General features: G+C 44.1%; 1 protein-coding gene across 2 annotated transcripts in view; it reads left to right on the top strand.

Moving 5' to 3' along the window:
* RMDN3 (regulator of microtubule dynamics 3) overlaps positions 1-27297 on the top strand; it is a 70882-nt gene that overhangs the window by 2078 nt on the left and 41507 nt on the right. For both annotated transcript variants that reach the window (XM_030559485.1, XM_030559486.1), the window contains exons 3-7: positions 7632-7827; positions 9288-9434; positions 21859-22126; positions 22689-22791; positions 24472-24532. In XM_030559485.1, coding sequence (XP_030415345.1) covers positions 7632-7827; positions 9288-9434; positions 21859-22126; positions 22689-22791; positions 24472-24532 — 775 coding nt within the window. The remainder of the gene's footprint in view (positions 1-7631; positions 7828-9287; positions 9435-21858; positions 22127-22688; positions 22792-24471; positions 24533-27297) is intronic.

Genomic DNA, 27297 nt, shown 5'->3' with positions numbered 1-27297 from the left:
AGCTAGACCAGTGGTTCTCAACTGGGGGTCTGTGGCCCCCTGGGTGTCTGTGAGCCCTTTTGGGGAGCTGCGAGGCTGAAACCCTGAGCCCCGGCATTCCCCTGCTGTGGGGCTGAAACCCTGAGCCCTAGTGCCCACCTGCCACAGAGCTGAAACATCAAGAACTGGTCGTCTGTCCCCCCCATGCAGTGTCAGAGCAGGACAGTCATGGGGGCAGCTCCACCCCGCCCCGTCCTCCTCTCCCTGTCCCTGAAGCTGGAGTTGGGCAGTGCAGCATTCACCAGGGTGTATCATGGAGCCGGCAACCATAGCATTCCTCCGTCCGCTACTGGTGCCCAGGGGTTGCGGCTGCTCCTCAGCTCAAGCAGTCAGTAAGAGCTGTCCAGGCAGTGGGATCCCCCATTTGTGGCCGGCATAGCCCTTGGGGAGCAGTGACCACAGGGGAGCCCTCCTGGCACAGAGCCCCTGGCTGCCCCTTCCCAGTATCCTGAGCTACCCCCCATACGTGCACACAGCCCCTAGCTAACCCTTCTCTATACCCTGAGCAGTTATTAAACTTCTTGAGCACAACCCAAACAGACTGGGTGGCCTGCTGAGGTGTGTCAGTGGGTGGAGGTGGCATTGCCTTCCTAGACTCTGATGTATGGAGCTGGCCCAAGCCCTGACGGCTTCTGTTCTGCTCCCTGCTCAAAAAAATAGATATCAACTACACCTATACCTGAGGGCCCACTCCTGGCTCATAGCCCCGAGTCCCCCACCGCTCCCCAACTGGGCCCTGTTGTTTTTATAGCATGTTGAAAGGTGCCTCAGAAGGAAAAAGGTTGAGAACCTCTGAGCTAGACCATAGTAAGTTTCTAAATGGTTTTTTTTTTTTGGTGAGTTTTTCATAAGCAAATGGGGGACAAAATATTTTATTTAAAGAGAACCAGGACCCCAGTGTGCTAGGTGCTGTACAAACACAAAATAAAAATACATTCTCTACCCCAAAGAGCTTACATCTAACTGATGTTAATTTTCTTTGTACCATTTTACTTCTCTTAAAACACTTGTTTAAAAGTAGCAAAGAGTCCTGTGGCACCTTGTAGACTAACAGACGGTTCGGAGCATGAACTTTCGTGGGTGAATACCCACTTCATCAGATGCATGTAGTGGAAATTTCCAGGGGCGGGTATATATATGCAGGCAAGCTAGAGATAATGAGGTAGTTCAATCAGGGAGGATGAGGCCCTGTTCTAGCAGTTGAGGTGTGAAAACCAAGGGAGGAGAAACTGGTGCTGTAATTGGCAAGCCATTCATAGTCTTTGTTTAATCCTGAGCTGAGTATGTGTGAAACTGATTATTCCTTCCTAAGTGGAGCACTTTGCATTTATCTTTATTGAATTTCATCCTGTTTACCTCAGACCATTTCTCCAATTTGTCCAGATCATTTTGAATTTTGACCCTGTCCTCCAAAGCAGTTGCAATCCCTCCCAGTTTGGTATCGTCCGCAAACTTAATAAGCGTACTTTCTATGCCAACATCTAAATCGTTGATGAAGATATTGAACAGAACCGGTCCCAAAACAGACCCCTGCGGAACCCCACTTGTTATACCTTTCCAGCAGGATTGGGAGCCATTAACAACTACTCTCTGAGTACGGTTATCCAGCCAGTTATGCACCCACCTTATAGTAGCCCCATCTAAATTGTACTTTCCTAGTTTATCTATAAGAATATCATGCGAGACCGTATCAAATGCCTTACTAAAGTCTAGGTATATCACATCCACCGCTTCTCCCTTATCCACAAGGCTCGTTATCCTATCAAAGAACACTATCAGATTAGTTTGACACGATTTGTTCTTTACAAATCTATGCTGGCTATTCCCTATCACCTTACCACCTTCCAAGTGTTTGCAGATGATTTCTTTAATTACCTGCTCCATTATCTTCCCTGGCACAGAAGTTAAACTAACTGGTCTGTAGTTTCCTGGATTGTTTTTATTTCCCTTTTTATAGATGGGCACTATATTTGCCCCCTTCCAGTCTTCTGGAATCTCCCCCATCTCCCATGATTTCCCAAAGATAATAGCTAGAGGCTCAGATACCTCTTCTACTAACTCCTTGAGTATTATAGGATGCATTTCATCAGGCCCTGGTGACTTGCAGGCATCTAACTTTTCTAAGTGATTTTTTACTTGCTCTTTTTTTATTTTATCTTCTAAACCTACCCTCTTCCCGTAAGCATTTACTATATTAGACATTCCTTCAGACTTCTCAGTGAAGACCGAAACAAAGAAGTCATTAAGCATCTCTGCCATTTCCAAGTCTCCCGTTACTGTTTCCCCCTCCTCACTGAGCAGTGGGCCTACCCTGTCCTTGGTCTTCCTCTTGCTTCTAATATATTGATAAAAAGTCTCCTTGTTTCCCTTTATTCCCATAGCTAGTTTGAGCTCATTTTGTGCCTTTGCCTTTCTAATCTTGCCTCTGCATTCCTGTGTTATTTGCCTATATTCATCCTTTGTAATCTGACCTAGTTTCCATTTTTTATATGACGCCTTTTTCTTTTGTAGGTCACGCAAGATCTCGTGGTTAAGCCAAGGTGGTCTTTTGCCACATTTTCTATCTTTCCTAACCATCGGAATAGCTTGCTTTTGGGCCCTTAATAGCGTTCCTTTGAAAAACTGCCAACTCTCCTCAGTTGTTTTTCCCCTCAGTCTTGATTCCCATGGGACCTTACCTATCAGCTCTCTGAGCTTACCAAAATCTGCCTTCCTGAAATCCATTGTCTCTATTCTGCTGTACTCCCTTCTACCCTTCCTTAGAATTGCAAACTCTCTGATTTCATGATCACTTTCACCCAAGCTTCCTTCTACTTTCAAATTCTCAACAAGTTCCTCCCTATTTGTTAAAATCAAGTCTAGAACAGCTTCCCCCCTAGTAGCTTTTTCAACTTTCTGAAATAAAAAGTTGTCTGCAATGCAGTTCAGGAACTTATTGGATAGTCTGTGCCCTGTGGTGTTATTTTCCCAACATATATCTGGATAGTTGAAGTCCCCCATCACCACCAAATCTTGGGCTTTGGATGATTTTGTTAGTTGTTTGAAAAAAGCCTCTTCCACCTGATTAGGTGGCCTGTAGTAGACTCCCAGCACAACATCACCCATGTTTTTTACCCCTTTTAGCCTAACCCAGAGACTCTCAACACTTCTGTCTCCTATGTCCATCTCCACCTCAGTCCAAGTGTACATTTTTAATATATAAGGCAACACCTCCTCCCTTTTTCCCCTGTCTATCCTTCCTGAGCAAACTATACCCATCCACACCAACATTCCAGTCATGTGTATTATCCCACCAAGTTTCAGTAATGCCAACAATGTCATAGTTGTATTTATTTATTAGCACTTCCAGTTCTTCCTGCTTATTACCCATACTTCTTGCATTTGTATATAGGCATCTAAGATACTGGTTTGATCTTGCCTCCCAGGTTTGCCCTGACCCTCCTTCCTCACTGCCATTATAGCTCGTGCTCCCTCCTGTTTCCAACCCATCTCCCAGGTCTTGTTCCCCACTTACCTGTGGGGTTTGCTCACCTGTCCCCGTCGAACCTAGTTTAAAGCCCTCCTTACTAGGTTAGCCAGTCTGCGCGCAAATAAGGCCTTTTCCCTCTTCGAAAGGCGAACGCCATCTGTGCCTAGCAGTCTTTCCTCGAATCGCATCCCGTGGTCGAGGAAGCCAAAGCCCTCCTGGCGACACCATCTTCGCAGCCAGGCATTCACCTCCACAATGCATCTGTCTCTGCCCGGGCCCCTACCTTCAAGAGGAAGAATCGAAGAGAATACCACCTGCGCTCCAAACTCCTTAACCTGTACTCCCAGAGCCCTGTAGTCACTCTTGATCTGTTCAATGTCACACCTCGCAGTATCATTTGTGCCCACATGGATGAGTAGCATGGGGTAGTAGTCAGAAGGCCGGATAGTCCTCGACAATGCCTCTGTAACATCTCGGATACGGGCCCCTGGCAGGCAGCATACCTCCCGGGATGAACGGTCAGGGTGACAGATGGGTGTCTCCGTCCCCCTCAGCAGAGAGTCTCCAACCACCACTACCCTACGTTTCTTATCAGTGGTGGCAGCAGACCTCCCAGCCTTAGGGGTAGGAGGCTTCGCCTCCTTAACTGTTGGGGGTGATTCCTTCTCTCCTGTATCAAGAAGAGCATAACGGTTATCTTTTACCACAGCGTTAGGGTTTGCAGCAGGGGTGGAGCACTGCCTGCTGCTAGAAGTAACCAGCTGGCTGTGTCCACCCTGAGCCTCCTCCTCCACTGATGTGTCCGATACACCCTGCGGCATCTCCTCCTCCACTGGTGTGTCAGTAGTCCCGTCAACTGGGACAGCTACATTAGCTGTCTCCACATGCATACTGTCCAAGAATTGCTCATGGATATGGATGTTCCTCAGCCTAACCACCTCCTCCTGTAGCTCTCCCACCTGCTGCCTGAGAGATTCCACCAGTAGGCACCTTTCACATTGGATGCTACCCCCAGCCTGGATATCAGGAAGTGGAAATTGCAAATTACAGTCTTTGCAAGCCCACACCAGAATCTGGGTAAAAGCATCCATGCTTTGGTGCTCTGTCTGGCTACAGGCGCAGGTGGAGGAGACAGAAGCAGTGCTGGCACAGGTGTTGCGGGTCCTCCTCACCATTGTAAGCCTCCCTCTGTCAAACTCTCTCAAATTCCCGTCTGCAGCTCCCTGTCTGCTCTGCTCTGCTGTAAACAGAAAGGTTTTGGATGTGGCTCAGTTTCTAGGTTCAGGGGACCAATGGGTCACAGATGAGACCGACAAGGGACCCCCACTCCCTTCTTACTCCCCTTCCAAACTCCCTTGCAAAACTCCCTGTTAGCAGCTCCTGTTCGCTTAGCTCCCTGGTCACTTGTGCACAGCTTTATCAACAAAGACTTAGGGAGACCCAGAGCATGGGGTTGCATCCCTGACCATCTTGGTTAATAACCATTGATGGATGTATGCTCCATGAACTTATCTAATTATTTTCTGAACTCAGTTATAGTTTTGGCCTTCACAACATCTCCTGGCAACAAGTTCCACGGGTTGACTGTATTTTGTGTGAAGAAGTTCTTCCTTTGGTTTATTTCAAGATGTAATTGTAGTGTGTAGGTTGTATGGGACAAGTGCACTGAACCACTTTTCTAAGTGGCTTTTTCCCAAGTTCATTCTCTATTAACAGTATTCTAAAACACATTATTTTTCTGCAAAGAAATTTCTTTCAGGTCCTTTACTTTCCCTTTTTGTTAGCTTTTGCATTGTTTTTCATTAACTTTACTGTGCCGTTTACAGACTAATACAGATTCCGTTGTGTGGAGAGTTGTTTTTTGTGGTGTATTTTTCGGGTTTGTTTGAAGTAAAACATAAAGGGACACTTACAATTTTCTTAAAACTAAGACCAATGAAATTGTAAAATATTTTTTTTACAAAAATTAAAAAAAAAAAATCCAGTTAAAACATTGTAAAAAATGGTATCCCCATACCTGTCCATAAACAAACTTTTTTTACAGCTAAGAATTTGAAAGTGTAACTAACTTGATTGATAATTGACCAAGCTGAAAAATGGAACAGGTAAACAATGATCCTAAATAGAGAGAAACAAATAGGAGTGTTAAATGTTTCACTTTCAATAAATCATGATGGTGGTAGTAACATAGATAAAGAACCTTGTTTACACCAGAAGATTTTTTTTTTTCAGTTGTATCCCTCTAAATATATTGAAAGAAGTTAGTGATTTCAGTGTAGAAGATAAAGGCTAGTTGGAAGATAGTCTTGTAATTCAGGATATGCAGTACATCAGTTTAACTAGGTTTATGGCATAAGCAGCAAGCTTTCACTCAGTTTGGGTTTTTATTTTTGTATTATACAATATGTTGCTATTATATCTTAAAAGGGACTGCCAGCTATTATGCCCAACATTTAATTTATTCTTTTTTTTGGGGGGGGGGAATGGGGAGCAGGTGGGAAGGGAGTATGACTTGTTACCAGGGTGCTGGGTGTGCTTTGGAAGAAAATTACACTGAAATAATAAGAAATTTGATATATTTTTTTAAATTTACACAGCACTGCAGAAGAATGCTGCCATCCCAGCAAAGTAACATTTTGCAAACCAGAAAGTGAAATCTAGAAGTCTAACTTTGTTTGTTGTTTATGTTGTTAATGTCTAAATCAAAAACATAAGTAGTGAGAAGCAAGATACTTATCATTTTTCAGTTTTAATAATCTGAAGGGTTGACAGACTGTTTTATTTAAGATTCCTTCCTTTGAAGTCCTGTCACCTATTCCCAGCTTCTGGCAAATAGAGGCTATGGACACGATGCCTATCTTGACCAATAGCCATTGATGGACCTATCCTCCAGGAACTTTTCCAGTTCTTTTTTGAACCCTTCATATTTTCTGGCAAAAAGTTCCACAGGTTGACTGTGTGTTGTGTGAAGAAATACTTGCTTCTCTTTTGTTTTAAATCTGCTACCTATTAATTTCATTTGGTGACCCTTAGTTCTTGCGTGATGAGACGGAGTAAATAACACTTCTTCATTTACTTTCTCCACACAAGTCATGATTTTATAGACCCTCTATTATCCCTTAGTCATTTCTTGAGTGGTAACAACTAATTTAGACCCCATCATTTTATATGTATAGTTGGGATTATGTTTTTCAATATGCATTACTTTGCATTTATCAACATTGAATTTCATCTGCCATTTTGTTGCCAAGTCACCCAGTTTTGTGAGATTCTTTTGCAGCTCTTCGCAATTTGCTTTGATTTAACTGTCTTGAGTAGTTTTGTATCATCTGCAAATTTTGCCACCTCAGTGTTTGCTCCTTTTTTTTTTTTCTGCTTATTTACAAATATGTTGAAGTACCTGTCCCAACACAGACCCCTGGAGGACACCACTATTTACCTCTCTCCATTCTGAAAACTGACCATTTATTCCTACCCTTTGTTTCCTATCTTTTAACCAGTTACTGATCAATGAGGACCTTCCCTCTTATCCCATGAGAGCTTACTTTGTTTTACGAGCCTTTGGTGAGGGATCTTGTCAAAGGCTTTCTGAAAATCTAAGTACACTATATCCACTGGATTACGCTTGTCCACATGCTTGTTGACTCCCTCAAAGAATTCTAGTAGATTGATGAGACATGATTTCCCTTTACAAAAATCATGTTGAGTCTTCTCAGACAAATCATGTTCATCTATGTGTCTGATAGTTCTGTTCTTTACTATAGTTTCAACCAGTTTTCCCAGTACTGAAGTCAGGCTTATTGGTCTGTAATTGCTGGGATTACCTCTGGAGCCTTTCTTAAAAATTGCTGTCACCTTAGTCTTAGTGGGAATATATCTTTAAAACCTGCCTGTGACAGACAAATAGTGTTAACTAAGGAAAAGAAAGGAATTCATGCTTAAAAGTAAGCAACCTCCTTGATTGCAGTGGTCATTGATGTATTCATTTTTTTCCCCTGCAGTGCGCTATTACATTGTTTTATTCCCCTCTTTGAATGTCCAGAAACAAGCATCTGGCAATGTTTTCCTGTTTCTATTCTTTGCCACTCATCTCTGTATAATTTTTTTTTCCTCACTCTTTTAGTTCTGCTTATAAGACAAGCACCAATGGAGGCTGGTGATGGCACTGCATACACAACTCTTTTAACACAAGAAGAGCAGGTGGAAGTGCTGAACCGTCTGGACTTTGTGCTGAAAAACATAACAGAGCTACGAAAAGAAGTGGAGGAGCTGAAGAACAGCCTGCAGAGTTTAGCTGGCGAGATCATTGAAGAAGTCAAGTACGTACAAAACCACCCTCTTTTGTCAATCAGAGAGAATTAGAAAACTATCTCTCTATATGCTTTGAAAGAGCTCACAGATCAACAGGTTTTACGTAAAAACAATTTTATCCTCTCTGTCTTCTCTAACAAAGATATCAACCGAAGTATTGTGTATAAATTGGAATCAGGATAAGTCTCTCAGGCACAGTGCATATTCACCCTTCGTTACAATGCTCTAAAAATGGGCGAGGTTGTAAGCTACTGTTTTCTAAAATTTGTCCCATCTTCCCCCACCTAACTCCCCCAAACAGAGTCAATGCCAGCCAAGGAAATTTGAAATCCGATGTATGCTCGATATTCTACAGTCTGGATAATCTGAACATGCACAGACGTGTTTACAATCTCATTTTGTGTAAATCCCACTAAAGAGTAGGATTGTTTAAACTGGGAAGGAGAAGAACTAGAAGGAATAGGCTTTAAGTTGTCAAAATTGTGACAAGAATAGTGAAAACTAATCATTCAGTCCTTTTCGATTTGTTCGTAACACAAGAACAAGGAGGTATTCAGTGGAATTAAAAGCCCACTAAATCTAAAATCAGTAAATGGAAATACTTGTTTTATAAGGTTTTCTTGTTGACTAGAAGTGAAATTCTGGCCCTACTCAAGTCAAAACTTCTTTTGACTTCACTGAGATCAGTATTTCACCCTAGGTGTACACTTACTCAAAGGTCAGTGGAACAGTTACTCTGGACTCTTAGGACTGTAACTTTGACAATTAATACTTATAGTTGTACAAAACAATGACAGTATAAGAAGTCATATCTATGCTTCAGGATGTGTGATCATCTCCCTATTTCAGGAATTAAGTTTTCTTGTCATGTACAACACTGTCCATAAGATTAGGTGGATGGTGGGTGTTTTTCTTCCTCTAAACATTGAGTGCTCCTGGCTGTCTTAGACAGATGCTGAACCAGATGGACTTGTGGTTTGTACATTTCTGGCTCTTTTCTTGTCTCTGTAGCAATGTTTGTCCAATTAATGTCTACTGTAGATTACATAGTGAATAGAATATCCTGTAAAACCTGAGCTCTTTGGGGGCAGGGGCTGTCTTTTCGTTTTGTGTTCGTAGAATACCTAGCACAGTGAGGTCCTTGTCTGAGTAGGGCCTTTAGGCACTATGATAATATGATTGATAAATAATGTTCCTTCATCTATCTTCACTGGAAGGATGATTTATTTACACTTTCTGTTTGCATACGAGTTTGTTTGATCTCATTTTACAGTGTAGCCCACAGTATTTTAAACTTGGCAATTTGTGACTTCACCCACAGGGAGCAGGAATAAGTAGCCATTTTAATTATTGCTCCTTTGATATGGAGTGGATGTAATAAACTGGGGGATTAGAAGCAAAGAAATTGACATAGACTGAAATAGACACTTCTTCTCTCGTCATCACTGTGTTTCTGTCTGTCTTTCAGGTCCCACCTGGAAGAAACCCAGAAGGTAACTCGGCGGAGGCGGTACCCATTTCCTAGAGAAAGGAGTGATTCCACAGGGTCTAGCTCTATTTATTTCACAGCCAGCTCAAGAGGAGCCAATACAGATGATGGTGAAAGTGAAGGAGGGTAAGCGGAACATCTGTCAAGAACTGTTCTTGGTCTCTGAAACTCAACAGCCACTTACTTCATTGTATTCTGTATCATAGATGGGATGTTTCAATAGATGCATTTTTTTCCCTGTCCTTCTTGCATGAAACCTAGCTGTTTTCTTTAAAAAGCTAGAAGTTTCAGATACTACACCTGCCCCGAGTCCTCCTACCAAGAATTGTAATTTTGCTATGATGTTTTATAATTTAAAAAACAAAAAATTATCCCCTTCAGTTCCTGTTTGATAAACAGTCAGAGTGAGATGTGACAGTTTATATGCCATTGCAGGCAAACTAGCAAGGAAATTATGACGGGGCTGGAGGGAAATAAGAAATATTCCAGTTGGCTCTAGTTATAATTGTGGAGTATGGTGTTCTTTGAATTGTAATTCAAGAGAGGTGCTCTAGTTAGGGGCAGGCAACTTTCACTGAGAGTTTGAGCAGTAGGGCTCCATTAACGCAAACCTATGAAATCTACTGTAGTTTGAATCAGAACAGGCAGTTAGGTACAGCTGGGAGCAAGAACCCACTGTTGAGGATGAAGCTGAGCTCACTGACTAAAGGGTGATTGGAATAAGCCTTTGGCTAGGAGATGGGTACTATAATTCTAAATGTGACATTCTGGGAGAGATTATGTAAATCTGGTTTACACTAACAAATCATTTGGGGTCAGAGTGGCAAAGAGCAACAGCAACTGTCAGGCCATAAACCAAAATTACTTTTGAAGTAATGTTTTCTAAAAGATTCTGAAATTAGAAGGAAGTTAAACAGAATACAACACCTCTAATTCTAATTCTACATTATGAAATTAGGTCAATTTAATAGAAGTCTATTTCTTTTAGAAATTGATTAGATACAATCGATTTGTGTGTTACCCACTAAGCGCATTAAATCGGCGGTGTGTGTCCACAGTACTGACGCTAGCGTCAAATTTCATAGCATTGCACTGTGATAGCTATCCCACTGTTCCTGCAGTCTCTGCCTCCCATTGGAATTTTGGGTTGAGCTCCCAGTGCCTGATGGGGCAAAAACATTGTCACGGGTGGTTCTGGGTACATGCCGTCAGACCCCCCCTTTCTCCGTGAAAGCAATGGCAAAAAATCATTTCTCGCCTTTTTTCCTGGGTGACCTGTGCAGAGAACATACCATGGCAAGCATGGAGCCTGCTCAGCTCACTGTCACCGTATGTCTCCTGGGTGCTGCTGACAGATGCAATACTGCAGTCCTATACAGCAGCATCCCCTTGCCCTACCTTGTGGATGGCAGATGGTGCAATATGACTGCTAGCTATCGTTGTCATCCCGTGGGTGCTCCTGGCCGACCTCAGTTAGCAGACATGGGTGCTTCTGGCCGGCCTCGGTGAGGTCAGTCAGGGGCCCCTGGACAAAAATTGGAATGACTCCAGGTCATTCTCTTCTTTAAGTTTCGTTTAATGGAAATTCAGTCCTGCCTGGAATTTCATGCCAGCTAGAGGCTTCTGCCTCAGGCTGCTCTCCCAGTTGGCAGCACCGTGCAGTCGCACCTACCCCAGCTTACCCCTTGCTCCCATGGCTCATGATGCCTGGACAGTAGTAAGAAGCAGTTCAATTATAAGATGAGCAAGTGCATAATGGTGGTAGAATGTGCCTTTGGATGTTTAAAAGCTCGCTAGCGCAGTTTACTGTCTCAATTAGACCTCAGCGAAACCAATATTCCCATTGTTGTTACTGCTTGCTGTGTGCTCCACAATATCTGTGAGAGTAAGGGGGAGACATTTATGGCGGAATGGGAGGTTGAGGCAAATCGCCTGGCTGCTGATTACGCGCAGCCCGACACCAGGGTTGTTAGGTGGTTAGAAGAGCACAGCAGGGCCTGAGGTGCATTAGAGAAGCTTTGAAAACCAGTTTCATGACTGGCCAGGATACGATGTGAAAGTTCTGTTTGTTTCTCCTTGATAAAAACCCGCTCGCTTGGTTCACTGTACTTCCCTGTAAACCAACCGCCCTCCCCTCCCCCCTTTGATCTCCAGTTGCAGAGGTAATAGTCGTTGTTTCAAATTCATGCGTTCTTTATTAATTCGTCACACAAATAGGGGGATAACTGCCAAGGTAGCCCGGGAGGGGTGGGGGAGGAGGGAAGCACAGGGGTAGGGTAGTTGTAGGGGCACCCCCTAGAATGGCATGCGGCTCATCATAGAAGCGGCATGTCTGGGGCTCTGACCTGGAGCGGCCGTTTGTCTCTCAGGGTCTTCGGTAGGCTTCACGCGGCACTGCTGCGGGTCCCTGTTATAACCTCAGTCCTTCATGCCCTTAAAGATTTCTTTTTCACATATTCTGGCATTTCGTCTTTTGGAACGGAGTTCAGATAGTACAGATTTGTCTCCCCATACAGCGATCAGATGCTGTACCTCCCGTTTGGTCCATGCTGGAGCTCTTTTGTGATTCTGGGACTCCATGGTCACCTGTGCGGATGAGCTCTGCATGGTCACCTGTACTGATCAGCTTGCTAGGTTGGCCAAATAGGAAATTAAATTCGAAAGTTCACGGGGCTTTTCCTGTCTACCTGGCCAGTGCATCAGAGTTGAGAGTTCTGTCCAGAGCAGTCGCAATGGAGCAATCTGGGATAGCTCCCCGAGTCAAATACTGTCAAATTGCATCCCCACTACCCCAAATTCGACCAAGCAGGGTCGATTTCGGCGTTAATCCCCTCCTCAGGGAGTACAGAAATCGATTTTAATAGCCCTTTAAGTTGACAAAAATGGCTTCATTGTGTGGACGGCTGCAGGGTTAAATTGATCTAATGCTGCTAAATTCTACCTAAACTCGTAGCGTAACAGGGCTAAGACTATGTAAAACCTCATTTTGTTAGGATCATGCTTACGCGTTTGTCATTTTATTTAGGTTCTTACCATACCTATCCTTGTACTATCTGAGTACCATAAGTCACCTGATACTTTATAAGTAGGATGCCTACTGGGTGCACATGCCTCTGGTCAAGAGGAGAACAGTCTTCTCTTTCCTGCCTTTTTTCTTTTTTCTTAAAGTCGATAGATTAAGACAGGCATGAAGCAGATTCCTGAATATAAAATTCTCTCAGTCAGTATTTTCTCATGGAAGGGCAAATGAGATGTCTTTTAGACTGAGGGTTCCAAATTACCGTTTGTTTTCTCTGTTTCACCTATGGGTCTTACTGAATCTTCAAATAATTATGCCAGTGCATATAACTAGCATGTTGCCTCTGCCTGCTGATAATGGGTGGACCAATTTGTAAAGTGTGTGTGGCTGCATGGAGGAAGAAAACTGAAAGTTTCTCTCTCTTCCTACAGTGTTGTTCTTAAGCTGATGGTAAAATTCTTAAAGGTTCTCCATATTTTGTGAGATCTTTCCTTAGAGGAGGAATTTGAGCTAATCTCATTGTCGTTTTTTAACCCCCTACAAATGATATGTGATAACTAATGTGCTTCAAAGTGACTAAAGAATAGTTCCACAATAATTCTGTTTTATTTAAGAAAAAAGGAAATTGTTTACCTAACAGGATGTTGTTTACAGCATCTTGGAATTTGGAAAATACTTTCTTGGGATTCCCATGCTTATTCTACAGAGGTGTAAGATTTGTTTGGGCTTTTTGACTTTGGCAAAACAGAAAACATAACTCCTAAGAGACATTGAGGAATGTATTAAAATAACAAAGCAAGAAAAACTATCTGAAGAGAACAGAGAATCATTTGTAGGACATGGAAATGACAGAGATGTTTCCAGCTGCAGATATATTGAGATCATTTTACAGCTTGTCCTCTCAATCTTGTTTTGATGGTATTCCTTTCAGATAAAACATGTAAGCTTATAGTTTTTTTACTTGTAAGGCTGTTCAGGGTGATTAAAATCCAGTTATAAATACTTCCACAGGTTTGATCATCCTTCTAGTAAGGCCACTTTTAATTATTCTCAGCAAAAGAACAATTGCTATCCGTATACTGTTGTAACACCATCCTCACCATGGTGCTAATTACTGAACCATTTTTTGATCACTTTTGACTGTACTCTCTTGATTAATAGTTTGGGAGGGAAGGTTTTAAATTAATCTTATGTGCTCTCTCACCTTGATTGACACAGCACACTTAGTGATAACTGAATTGCTGTCTCCAAGTGTTGGAAAGGCCCTGTTTTTTCTTTAATACTGAAAGCTAAGAGGTTTTACTGAACAGCTTGCATATGTTGTTTAATGGGTTTTTTAGGATGATTTGTAACTTTTTGAAACAAGTCATGTCTGTTTTTTCTGAAGTGAAAGGTGGTCAGTAAGCGCCAAATATTTGTGGCTAATTCCTGTTAGTTGTAGGCTATGTACTGGATCCTAACTGCAAGGGAAACGTAATTGTTTGTTTTGTGTGAGAATGACATTATGGAATTTAAGGAGACAGATTAAAAAAGATTCCTGATTATACAGATAATACTTTAATATAAATAAAATAAAGTATTGCACCAGTTATGCTTATAGCTTCTTACATTTTTCTTGACGTTGGTCGATGACGAGACTAGTCAGTTTCATTTTAGTCTACTTAACTTTGTGAATTTCAAGGGCTTTGTTTGCAGGATACTGTGTAGACACTTATCTGCACTCACAGCTTGCATTGTTGGCAGCATATTGGTAGACCATGTCACTTAACCATCCGCTCTACAGTACAGAGAAATGTTCAGTCCTTCTCACTATAGAGAAATCTGTACAGTCTTCAGTCCAACTTACAAAAGTGTGTGTAAAAGTTAAAGAATGCTTCTACTTAATTAAAAATGGAAATATTTACTCCGTTTGTTTTAACAAACGTCTTCAAGGTTTATAAAACGTAAACTTTGGGACACATTTGACCTTACAGCATTTTTCTGAAGCTGACCTAAACAAATGTTTTTTAAGATTTCAGGTTAACAGAATGTATAGACTTAAAATTACAACTTTAAAACAAAAGTGTCTATCTCATCCATTTATGAACAAGAATATAAAAAGGTGCCAGCTCCTCCTGAAACCATTGACTTAGAGTAAAGGGGAGCAGGCGCAGGCCTATGGTAGTAATATTTCCACAGGAAGAAAACCACCATCTACCATCTTACCTACCAATCAAAGTATTTTCAAAAGGCTTTGTTTGACTGTCAGACATGTCAGGTATTCTTTTATATGCGCATTCTACTCCCCTTGCATACTACCATTTTAATTTATAACCATCTGGGTCCACGTTTGCCCTAAAATGTCAATGATTCTAGAACAAAGTTGAGTATCATACCTATTTTTTGCTTGCCAGTTAGGAACTGAATTCAAGGTCCTGCAATATTTCTCTGCAATAGCTGGGAGTACCTACAGCAGGATGGAGTATTAATTTCTCTCTTTATTTGTGGGAAGGATCTTCAACTATCACAGAAAAAAATCAGCCCTAAATCTGGATATTGAAATGCTGAAAGCTTTTCAGTTCATCTCATAAAACAGTAGAACAAGACAGATTACACAACCACTTCATTTGCTTGACAATAGTTTGAAAACATTAAAAACATTTGGCTAATGGGGGAGTTACTGAGTAACTGATTCATGGAGGATCAAAACTGAGATTCTGGTAAGAAGAAGATTTAGATTAAAGGAATTTGGCTAAACAACACTTTACTCTGTGTAACTGGTTGTGAAAAAGTTCTTGTGTTAAAGAAGTTCTGTATGTAATAACAGATGTATTAAGTCTTCATTGTCACAAGTTATTGGCATCTTTTAGAAGATGTAAAAGTCAATTCCAGAACCCAACAAGCACAGTAGATAGTGGATTTTTTGAGATGTTGGTCTAGTGCTGTTAAAGAGGAACTAACTAATACAGAGAATTGCAGTGGATTAAAAGGTAGAGCTCCTAGTATTTACAGGTTGCAGAAAAGAGATCCTCTGATAGAGGAAACAGCTTGATGTCATTGGGCTGCCTCAGCCAGCAATATTCTGTTACCATGAGATAGGGCAGTACAGACTTGTTGCAGGACTGTTGGGCTTACTCCTGTCTTTCATGGTGGCTTTTAAATTACTAATAAGTATTCAGTTGAACCTTCTTGGTGGTTGACTGTAGTGCTGATCTAATAACAAATTCTTGCAGCTGGATAAAATCTGGGGATAGCTCAGTGGTTTGAGCATTGGCCTGCTAAACCCATGGTTGTGAGTTCAGTCCTTGAGGGGGCCACTTAGGGATCTGGGGCAAAAATCAGTACTTGGTCCTGCTAGTGAGGTCAGGGGGCTGGACTCAATGACCTTTTAAGGTTCCTTCCAGTTCTAGGAGATAGGATAACATATCAAACAGAGGAAGACTAGCGAAAGGGGATAAGTGTCAGGATAAGACTTTTTTAAACTTGAGAATCATCACAGCAAGTTAAAACCTTTTAACTTGGCTAACCTACTTTCTCAATTATCTCCAAGCTTTTTCCTCATTTGTATTAAATTTCCATAGTGAAGGTTGAAACTAGCTTTCCATTATAAACTTGTTTTGTCTCTCCTTTCTTCCTCACTCCCTCACTTCCTTTTTAAAATCCAAAATCTATAGTTTAGATGTAAGTCAGGGAATGACTTTAATGTGACACCTTAAAAATAGGTATTCAGGAGAGTTCAGAAAGTTGAGACTTTTTGCCTTTTTAGAACGGGTAATAAAATTTAGTTTACTGGGTCCCCTAGCTGAAAATAGCACCCAAGACCAAAACATATATTTGATTACAAATTTAAGTCAATTAGCTTTACATGTTGTTGTGAAATGTATGTTTTAGCACACTTAATATAAGACGGGTCAGCAACCTTTCAGCAGTGATGTGCTGAGTCTTCATGTATACGCTCTAATTTAAGGCTTCGCATGCCGGTAATACATTTTAACGTGTTTTAGAAGGTCTCTCTATAATCTATAATATATAATCAAACTACACTTATATGTAAAGTAAACAAGATTTTCAAAATGTTTCAGAAGCCTTATTTAAAATTAAATTTAAAATGCAGATCTTATCAGTTTAGTGTGATCCTTGCCCTTGCTTTCCCTTGCTGAGTTTTCCAATGTCTGGCATGTATTTGGATACTTTAAGCTGCACACAGGCTTCTGAGTGATCAGTTGTTAACCGACTGGAACCCCAGATCGACAGCTGAGGTGAGTGGAGCTGGCGGCTGGTAGGGCTGAGCAGAGCCACCGGAGGCCTGGACCCTGACTGGCAGGGGGCCTGCGCAGGAACTCCAACTGGAAGCAAGGTGAGTGGGGCTGTGGTGCGAACCCCGGCTGGCAAGGAGCCAGAGCAGGAACCCCAGAGCAGCAGCAGGCTGAGCGGGTCAGCCCTCCCAGCTCTGGGGTTTTGGCAGTGGGCTCCTGCCAGCCAGGATCTCAGCCTGCTGCCAGCGTGGGGTTCCTTCACCCAGTCCAGCAGCGGGAGCTGAGTGGGACCAGCGGTGGGACCCTGGCTGGCAAGGGGCCAGGAGCAGGAACCCCAGAGCAGGTTCAGCCCACCCCCCTCTGGGGTTTTGGCTGACGGCTCCTGCCAGCCAGGGTCTCAGACCGCGGCCAGCCTGGGGTTCCTTCACTCAGGCCAGCAGCAAGCGCTGAGTAGGACCGGTGGTGGGACCCCACGTGCCATCAAAAATCGGCTTGCATGCCACCTTTGGCACACGTGCTATGGGTTGCCAACCCCTGATATATCAAAGGGATGCTGAGAAAGTAAATTTTAAGCTTTTTCTCCAATAGAGTTCAAAATGTCTCTTGATTATTAGAGAGTAAAGATGATTTTTCAGCCAAAAGTTTGAGAGACGCCTGCAAGCCTCCAAAGACTTAGCCGTGATGCTCCTCTACAGCAGACCTTAAGAGGGCCACCAAGTGAGGAGAGCCCCCTCTGATCTCCAGTATTGCTAACACTTGTGATTTTATTGTGAGTCTTTTTTTTTAAAAAATTAAATTTGACTGTTCAGCTAGTCTCATGATTTTGGGGGGCAGGACTCTTGGCATTGGCAGTAGTGTACCTTCACACTGCCAACTGTCATCCAGTTCCCACTTGCTGTGTCCCTCCTGACATCTGTGGGAAGGGAGCACTGCTCCTGCAAGGCAGACTACAACAGATATGCCAATGGGAGAGGGGTGGAGCTGGGAGAGTAGGGAGTTTGTATGAGAGGATAAGAAATTGGGGCATTCTCTATATTCTCATTTGCACTCCCTCCCTGTGAACCAGTTATAAGGATTTGGAAGTCAGCTTCTGTGTTTCATTGCTTCTTTGCAATTCCTTAGTTTGTTTAAAATATATTTAAACTGTTCAGACCAGCAGCAGGTCAGTAATTTAAAACTTTGCAGACAGCTTTAAGAGTCACTGTGGTGAATTAATGGATAAGCAATCCTGGCCTAATATAAAACAAGTTTGTTGTACTAAACTGAAGATTCCAATTACTTGTGCCTCCAGTATTAATCCTATATAGCAGAGGTAGGCAACCTATGGCACAGGTGCCAAAGGCGACACACAAGCTGATTTTCAGTGGCACTCACGCTGCCTGGGTCCTGGCCACTGGTCCGGGGCCTCTGCATTTTAATTTAATTTTAAATGAAGCTACTTAAACATTTTAAAAAGCTTATTTACTTTACATACAATAGTTTAGTTATATATTATAGACTTGTAGAAAGAGACCTTTTAAAAATGTTAAAATGTATTACGGGCACACGGAACCTTAAATTAGAGTGAATAAATGAACGCTTGGCATACCACTTCTGAAAGGCTGCCAACCACTGCTATATAGCTTTGTATGGTAGCCACTCTGGAACTGACTTGTAACTTTCTGCATTAGCACACGTTATCCTCAGATTCCTGCAATAATTTTTTTTTTTTTGGTGGCAATTGCTTTCTTTTGCCTTTTGATGAAATCTTACAAAACTACTCCTGCTGCTACTTATAATCCAAACAGGCGTCAGTAGCTCCTCATGGTTCGCTTCCAGATAACCGAAATTGTTCCATGCTATCAGCAACAAGAAATCTTGAATTGTGGTGTGGAAGTTAATTGTCTTGCATTGCTTTGGCGCTGTGAGGGACAGACAAGTCCACTCGGGCCTCTTTCTTTTTTTGCATGCGTATTAGCACCAAATAGCTTGTTGATAATTTAGAAAATGTGCCAGCTAGGGATTTTCACATATTAATGCATTTAAGAACTGACTGTCTTCTATCCTACAAAAGGATAAAAACACTTAAATCTCTCGGTCTTTTTGAATACTTTTGGTTTTTATTGAATTACATTGAGCGCCATTTCTTTTTTAAACTCATACATGAGCCATCTCAGTAGAGCGAGTGTATCTGGGTGAGAGGAAAATGTGTATGTCATGAGCCATCACTGAATGGTAATTATCTTTTTATAAAAACAAGAACAGAAATTGACACAGCGTTTTGAAATGATGATTTTTAGACCTTGTACTTTGTGCTTCAGGATAAAAAGTTTTTCAACTTAGATACACAAATCATTGAGTCCAGACTGACAGCATTTTAAAGGTAATGTGGCATGGCAGCTATTTATCTGCCCACACCAATGCTGCACAGCAGTGTAGGACAGAGAATGAAGAATAGCATGCTAAATTGAAACTGCAGCATTAATTAAGGGAGACTGAGCCGTTCCGTTTTAACAGGATTTGACTAGGGAACCAAAGTTTATATCGTTATTCTTATGAAAGTGCCACAAGATGTTAATACTAAGTGGTCAATACCTTAGGTTTTATGGCTTGCACGAAATATGGCAACATCTCTAGTACAGCATGTCCTGCACCATGCTGATCCATTGCTTCACTATGGATTCAGGGGGAAGAATGTCTACTGAATCTGCAACATAATGACTAGGTGTTTTTAGAGGCCTCTCATCCACATAATGACCAGACAACATTGCTTAGCCAGAGATTGGGTTTGAGTACCTGGTAGTGTACAGTTCATGATGATCTAGAGAGAGTGATGGGGCTGGTGTGGTGTCTGCCCTCCGAGATGACAGTATTCGTTGGCTCTCTACCAAGGAGAGAGTGAGTTCAGGGATCCAACTGTACTCCTCATAACTCCTGGAGAAACAGTACTTTGGTAGTCGGGAGCACTTCTTTTCATCTGTATTTGGCACAACTGCTATCCACATTTGTCTTAGGCCACGTCCAGACTAGGGTATTAAAATCGATTTTAGATACGCAACTTCAGCTACGTGAATAACGTAGCTGAAGTCGAATTTCTAAAATCGAGGTACTCACCCGTCCAGACGGCGCGGCATCGATGTCCGCGGCTCTCCATGTCGATTCCGGAACTCCGTTCGGGTTGATGGAGTTCCGGAATCGATGTAAGCGCGCTCGGGGATCAATACATCGCGTCCAGACTAGACGCGATATATCGATCCCCGAGTAATTGATTTTAACCCGCCGATGCCGCGGGTTAGTCTGGACGTGGGCTTAGATGTGTATGTTGGCACATGCCTTCAGGCTCTAGATTTGATAACACTAACGTTCCCTGTTTGAGACTGTCCTTGGAGAACACTTGGACACTTCAGCTCGTGCAAAATGTGATGATCTGATTGCTTAACATAACTGACCGTAGGTAAAGGTACGTTTTAGTCATGGGTATTTTTAGTAAAAGTCATGGACAGGTCACTGGCAGTAAACAAAAATTCGTGGTCTGTGGCTTGTCCATGACTTTTATTATATACTCCTAACTAAAACTTGGGGGGAGGGAACAGGGGACAGGCGGTCTGAGGGTACCATGGGTGCTGGGGAAGTTGGTCCAGGACCCCTACTGGTGTTGGGGTGTGGGGGTGTTGGCAGGGCTGGCAGGGGCTCCCTATCCGTTTCCATGTGTCCCTGCAGCTCCTAGGGTGGGAACTACAGCCAATGGGAGCGGCAAGGGCAGGGCCTGTGGATGTGGGCAGCGTGCATGAGACCCCTGGCACCTCTGCCTAAGAGCTGCAAGGCCATGCCAGTGGGAGCCAGGGAGCTCCCCCAATCCTGAGTCCCGCTGACCCTAGCCCTGAGCCCCCTCCCACATACCCAAACTGCTGCTGTTGGCCCAGTGGCTGCCTGTCTCAACTTCCATGACAGACTCACAGCCTTAACCATAGAGAGCATGTTACACTTGTGTCCCATAGGCTGCAATGGTTTCCTGCTTGCTTCTAGTACAATTCAAGCATTGAGCTTTTAAAATTACACATGGTTTGGATCTTAGTTACATCTAGTTAATCTTCCTTTTCATTGCTGTAACAATTGCAGTCAGAGTCTGTAGTTAAATGTCATGGGGCTCATGGCAGGCTGCTTGCAGCAGAGGGCCCTCTCCTTTGGAACTTGCTTCCCTCATTAGTTCAATGGAGCCTGAAATTAAAACACAACATTCTTCAACAATGAGGTCTAACTTAGTTCTTCCTCCTTCATTCAGAGCTCCCATGTGAGTTAAAGAAGGGGCACGTTAGGCTAAGTGTTTCTTGTTTTGTTTTGTTTTGTTGTTTTTTTTTTGAAGGGGGGTGTTTCTAAAGTTAAGCTTCAAAACGCATATTTCATACCTTAATAAGTGACCTGACTTCAATGAGAGCTGCTGGGTATTTAGCTTTTTTTTTTTTTTTAAAACCAGGCCACCTATTTAGGTGCCTGAACATAATTTTGTAAATTTAACTTTAGACAATCCCTTATGGAAAATCTTGGTCTGAGTCGTACCCTGTCTAATCTGGGCCACTTTATTGTTAATCATTGTCTGCTTTTACGTAGACATCATGTCTTTACATGGCTCAGCTGCTACTCCTTCATTTCTTTTTATACATGTGCAGTGTTTTTGATCACTCACCCACTGTTTTCACACCTTTCCCCCCCTTAGCTTGAGCAAGCTGTTTCATATTTAGTGCTCAGACAGTCTTGATCAAAATATAATCTTGCCAAGAAAGCGATCTGTGTTTGAAATTCTCTAGAACAGACCAAAAACCTCAAGCTGTCCCTCCCACCTAGATGAGTCTGTTAAACTTCCTACTGCAGTCTCTGATGTATAATCTGTAATTTCCCAAGTGTCTTGCCCTGCTGGTTCTGTTCTGTGTATGCTTTTGTAGGCTTTAAAGCTGAATGGTCTAAAAAGGCTCTCACGAGGCCAGCTGGATGCAGTCTCCTGTGTCTTGACTTCCATGCTACCTTTCTTTTGAATTTATTTTCTTCACCCCTTTTGTATTTGTCTGTACTACATGGAAATAATTGACAGATGCATAACTGCAGAGATTTAAAACTAGACTGCACAAAATTCTGGATAATACAGCGTAGAGAAAACACTTGTGCACTAGAGAAGTTTGGGCCTAGGACATCTATTAGTCCAACTCCTGTCTCTCTGATTTGTTTTTAAATATTTTCTCTTGGTTTGTAAACTGTTTGCCCGGCATCTTGTTTTGAGTACATGTGATGTCATTTAATTCTATATTTTAATTTTTACTGAAAGGTACACAACAGCCAATGCAGAGTCTGACTATGACCAGGAGTCAGGGAGAGAGAGTGAGGAAGGGGAAGATGAAGTGAGCTGTGAGACAGTGAAGACTGCACGGAGGGATTCACTGGACCTAGTCAATGAGGATGAAACTGTTTTGGTCTTTGACTCTACAGTGGAGGAGGAATTTGATCAGCTGCTGCAGCAGGCTGACCAGCTGCATAGTGGGAATAACCAGGAGAAGAGGGATGGATTCCAGCTGCTGCTTAACAATAAACTGGTGGTAAAGTTCGTTGTAATTTCCCAGCAAAATTGTGTGTTCGGCTAACAGGGAAAGATGAAACTGGGCTTTTAGTTATCATTCTGTGAGACCTGGTCCATGCTACAAATGTAATGGAGTCAATGGACCAGGACATAATATGGCTTAGAAGTGTAATGTAGATAGTACCTAACAAAACTGAACCCTTGACAATCCAATGACTTGACTTTCTTAAGTGTACCCTCTTGCATCCTGTCAGTAGTACAAATCTAAACAGTGTTGTAAATGATGATGTGATAAGTTAGACCTCTTCTAATCATCTTTGAATTGTGGGCTTAGTTGCAAATTTGGACTTCCTTTTACTTTTTTTGTACTTCTCCTGGAGTTCTTGTTGCTTTGGGCCCATTTAAGTTTTTTCGAAGGGGTTTTTTATATATATGTACGCTATGTAGCTAGATATATATAAATAAATAACATATTGCCTGTTACTGCTGCCATTTGATGGTCCTCTTCCTTATATCTTTGTACCAGTGCAAGAAAGGGGCTCTCTAATAGGTGATCTGAAATACTTATATTCTGTCTGCAGTATGGAGACCGGCAAGATTTCCTTTGGCGCCTGGCTCGAGCATACAGTGATCTGTATGAAATCACAGAGGATGCAGATGAAAAGAAATCATATGCTTCTGATGGTAAGAAAAAGTGTGTGTGTGTGAGGCAGCTCAGTGTAGTATTTTTATTGGATAAACATGTTTTTTTACTGTATCTTGTTTAAAAGATCTCGTATTACTAATGCAAATTTTAAAAATACAATTTTCCTGTTTGTTTACTTGATCAGTTTCACTACTTCTCATTCACTAGTTCAGATGCAGTTTGTTTTGGGTTGTAGCGTTATAAAGGACTTCAAATAAAACCAGGAGACTTTAATTAACACTTCTGCTCCTATCAGTTTTTGGAAATCACATCCCCTTTTTAATTTAACCTAAGTTTTAAGGCTGACTTGCCTGAGTAGTCCCTTTCAGAAATGTAAAGCAGTCATTTAAGGCAATCATTTTCAGACTGTTTGAATGTATATAGTCCTTTCTGATGGTTTGCAAAGTTTCCACATTTTGGGAACACAAACACATGGAGCAGAGAGAAGAGAGAGAGCCGTTAAATTGTGGGTGGTGGGGGGGGTGGCGGGGGGGTACGTGCCCAGTATCACTGCAAGATATGCAGCCGGTAGTGAGTGGAAGACTCAGACTCTAGGACTGGAAGGGACTTCGAGAGGTCATCAAGTCCAGTCCCCTGCCCTCATGGCAGGACCAAATACTGTCTAGACTATCCCTGATAGACATTTACCTAACCTACTCTTAAATATCTCCAGAGATGCAGATTCCACAACTTCCCTAGGCAATCTATTCCAGTGTTTAACTACCCTGACAGTTAGGAACTTTTTCCTAATGTCCAACCTAAATCTCCCTTGCTGCAGTTTAAGCCCATTGCTTCTTGTTCTATCATTGGAGGTTAAGGTTAACAAGTTCTCTCCCTCCTCCTGATGACACCCTTTTAGATACCTGAAAACTGCTATCATGTCCCCTCTCAGTCTTCTCTTTTCCAAACTAAACAAACCCAATTCCTTCAGCCTTCCTTCATAGGTCATGTTCTCAAGACCTTTAATCATTCTCGTTGCTCTTCTCTGGACCCTCTCCAATTTCTCCACATCTTTCTTGAAATGCGGTGCCCAGAACTGGACATACTACTCCAGTTGAGGCCTAACCAGCGCAGAGTAAAGCGGAAGAATGACTTCTCGTGTCTTGTTTACAACACACCTGTTAATGCATCCCAGAATCACGTTTGCTTTTTTTTGCGACAGTATCACACTGTTGACTCATATTAAGCTTGTGGTCTACTATGACCCCTAGATCTCTTTCTGCCATACTCCTTCCTAGACAGTCTCTTCCCATTCTGTATGTGTGAAACTGTCCATCTCAACAGACAGTGGTGTAAGCACCAAAGCACCCTTGAGGCCTTTTGCTCTTTCTTTCTTGCTCTCTGCTTTTCGCTCTATCTCAGCCACCTCTTTTCAGCCTCTTTGACTCCCTGGTGCAGTGTAGCCTGTTGCTAGCTGCAAGCTCTCAGCTTACAGTGTCGATGCTGAAAATGTCCTTGAACCTGATCTTAGGTCAGCCCTGTGGCCTTGGAGCATCCGTGAGGTCTCCATACAGGCGATCTTTTGGAATGTGTCTCAAGCTAAATATACCAAGTGACTAACAAATGTTTAACTTCTTTACACTTTTCTATCACTGTAGAGACCCTAGCACATTGGGAGGTAGGTATTCAGATAAATTCAATAACTTCACTCTTGCTAAATCAGTGCTTTCTGTCTGCAGGGAAAGAAGAGGCAGAGGCAGCTCTACAGAAAGGGGATCAAAGTGCTGAGGGTCACCAGTGGTATGAAACTTTCTACTGTATGCGAGAAGAATAAGGGGGTTAAAGGTCATATTAAGAATTTGGCTTTATTGCAGTCTACTCAGTAGACAAGTTTGTTTCTTACCTTAAATATACGTTATTGCAGGCCTGCACAACCTACAGCCCAGGGGCCGCATGCAGCCCGCAGAGGTTCACTGTGTGGCCTGCGGCAGGATTCAAAAAGCTCTGGGCTGCCTGCAGCGGTGGGGAGCTCAGAGCTCTTTAAATCTCAGCTGCGGCCGGGATTCAGAAGGCTCTGGGCTGCAGGCACCCGCGAGCTCAGAGCTCTTTAAATCTCAGCCGCAGCCGGGATTCAAAGGGCTCTGGGCTGCCCGCAGCCACAGAGAACCCAGAGCCCTTTAAATCTCAGCCGCCAGGGCTGGCTTTGGGCCAGTTCATCCAATTCCCCTGAATCAGCCTGCCCCTAAGAGGGCCACATGCCCAAGCCCGAGTACGGTGTACTGGCAAAAGCCAGTGCGCTATAGCGGGGTGGCCCAGCTTCCCCAGGGGGCAATTTAAAAGGCCTGTGGCTCCCAAGCCTTTAAATTGCCACCAGAGCACCACTGCTGGAGCCCTGGGGCAGGGCTGTGGGGCTCTGGGGGCTGTTTAAAAAGTCTGGGGTTCCCATCGCTTCTACCGCCCCGGCCCTTTAAATAGCCACCAGAGCCCCACCATTTCCCCAGGGTTCCCGTGGCTGTTTAAAGGGCTGGGGCGGTAGAAGAAGGGGAGCCCCAGGCCCTTTAAATACCCCCAGAGCCCTGGGGTAGCGGGGGGCTCTGAGGGCTATTTAAAGGGCCGGGGCTCCACCTGCCTCTGCCGCCCCGGTCCTTAAATAGTCGCTGAAGCCACACTACTTCCCCAGGGCTCCCTCGGCTATTTACAGGGCTGGGGCGGTAGAAGCAGGGGAACCGTGGGCTCTTTAAATAGCTCTCAGAGCCCTGGGGTAGCAGGGGGGGGTCTCCAGATGCCTTTGCTGCCCTGGTCCTTTAAATAGCCCCCGGAGCCCCACCACTTCCCCAGGGCTCCTGCAGCTATTTACAGGGCTGGGGAAGTGGAAGCAGGGGAGCCCCAGGCCCTTTAAATAGCTCCTGAGCCACGGGCTGCTACTGCTGCCCTGGTGGGGGAGGCAGGAGGAGGGGGCACTCTCCATACAGGATGGGCTGTACCTGCATCAGTTGCCCGCAGCCAACCCCTGCCGCACCTCCTGCCCTGCCTGCACCACTTCCCATCTGCAGCCAGCCCTGCACCCGCTGCCCACAGCCAGCCCGTCTCCAGCCAGCCCCTCACCTCCTGCCTTGCCTTCAGCCCTGCACCAACCCGTCTCCAGCCAGCCCTGCACTCCCCTGCCTGAAGCCAGCCAGTCCTGCACTCCTTTGTCTCCAGCCCTGCCAACCCATGCCGCACCCCCCCCCGTAGCCCTGCCTGAAGCCAGCCAGCCCCACACCCCTTGCCCAGCCTGCAGCCAGACCCTACCTCCAGCCACCTCCCCCCCACCTCCAGCCAGCCCCATGTGCACTGGTGCCCTGTAGTTCCCAAGGAAGTAACCCTGCACACCTGCTTCAATGAGGTGGGCAGGGAGCAGCTGGGACCCACACATGCACCCTAGCACACCCTCAGGGAGTGGCGGAGCTCATTTCTAGTTCAGACACATCTTTTTAAAAAAGAACTTTAGGTAGGGTTAACATACATCTGTACTTTCCCAGACATGTCAGACTTTTTGGATCTTAAATCGCCATCCAGGAGGAAAATACGGACGTATGGTAACCCTACTGGTACAAAAAATACATACTTTCGCCAGGACCGGCGCTAGGGGTTTGAGCGCCCTAGGCGCACAGCAATTTCGCCACCCCGCATGCTGGTCGTGCGGCTCCACTGGAGCTGCTGCAGTCATGCCTGCGGGAGGTCCACCAGAGCCGCGCGAGCAGCTGACCGTCCGCAGGCAGAATTGCGGCAGCTCCACCGGAGCTGCCTGCCGCCCCCTCCGGCAAAACGGTGCCCACCAGTTATTCTGGCGCCCTAGGCTGCCTGAATGGTAGCGCCAGCTCTGACTGTGGCAGAACTTTTTATAGGGAACCGGTTGCTAAGAAATGAAAGGCTTTTTTTTTACCTGTGTGTGTGTGTGTGGTTTTGTTTTTGTTTTTTTAGTCATCCCTGCCGGGGCCCCGCTGAAAATGTTCGAATTGGGCCCTGCACTTCCTAAAGCCGGCCCTGCCAGCTGCGGATGAGATTCAAAGGCTCTGGGCTCCCCACAGCCGTGGGGAGCCCAGAGCCCTTTAAATCTCAGCCGCGGCCAGGATTCAAAGGACTCTGAGCTGCCTGCAGAGATTCTCGGCCGCTGTTGAGATTTAAAGGGCTCAGAGCTCCCCGCTGCCATGGGCAGCCCAGAGCCCTTTGAATCCCGGCGGCAGTTCCAGCGGATGCGCTGGGGCTGGGATTTAAAGGGCTCGGGCTCCCCTCAGCAGCAGGAGCTCTGGACCCTTTAAAACCCTACCCCAGCCCCACAAAGCTCCGGGTTCCCGCAGCCGCTGGAGCCTCGGGCACTTTAATTTGACCCTGAGGGCTCCCAGCCAGCTCTTCAGTTGGGAGCCCCTGGTTGATTTAAAATCAAGTATCACCTGCCCACCCCCAACCTTCCTTTTTGTCCCACAGCTGTTTTGGTGGGGCGGCACTGGGAAAGGAGGCTTTGTTTCTGCAGGGCTGGGCGGTGCTGGGGCGGAGTGTTTCCGCTGGGCTGGGGGGGGGGGGGG

Source organism: Gopherus evgoodei, chromosome 4 (assembly GCF_007399415.2).
Source record: "Gopherus evgoodei ecotype Sinaloan lineage chromosome 4, rGopEvg1_v1.p, whole genome shotgun sequence".
Classification (NCBI taxonomy): domain Eukaryota; kingdom Metazoa; phylum Chordata; order Testudines; family Testudinidae; genus Gopherus; species Gopherus evgoodei.
This window is presented reverse-complemented; position numbering and strand designations above follow the sequence as displayed.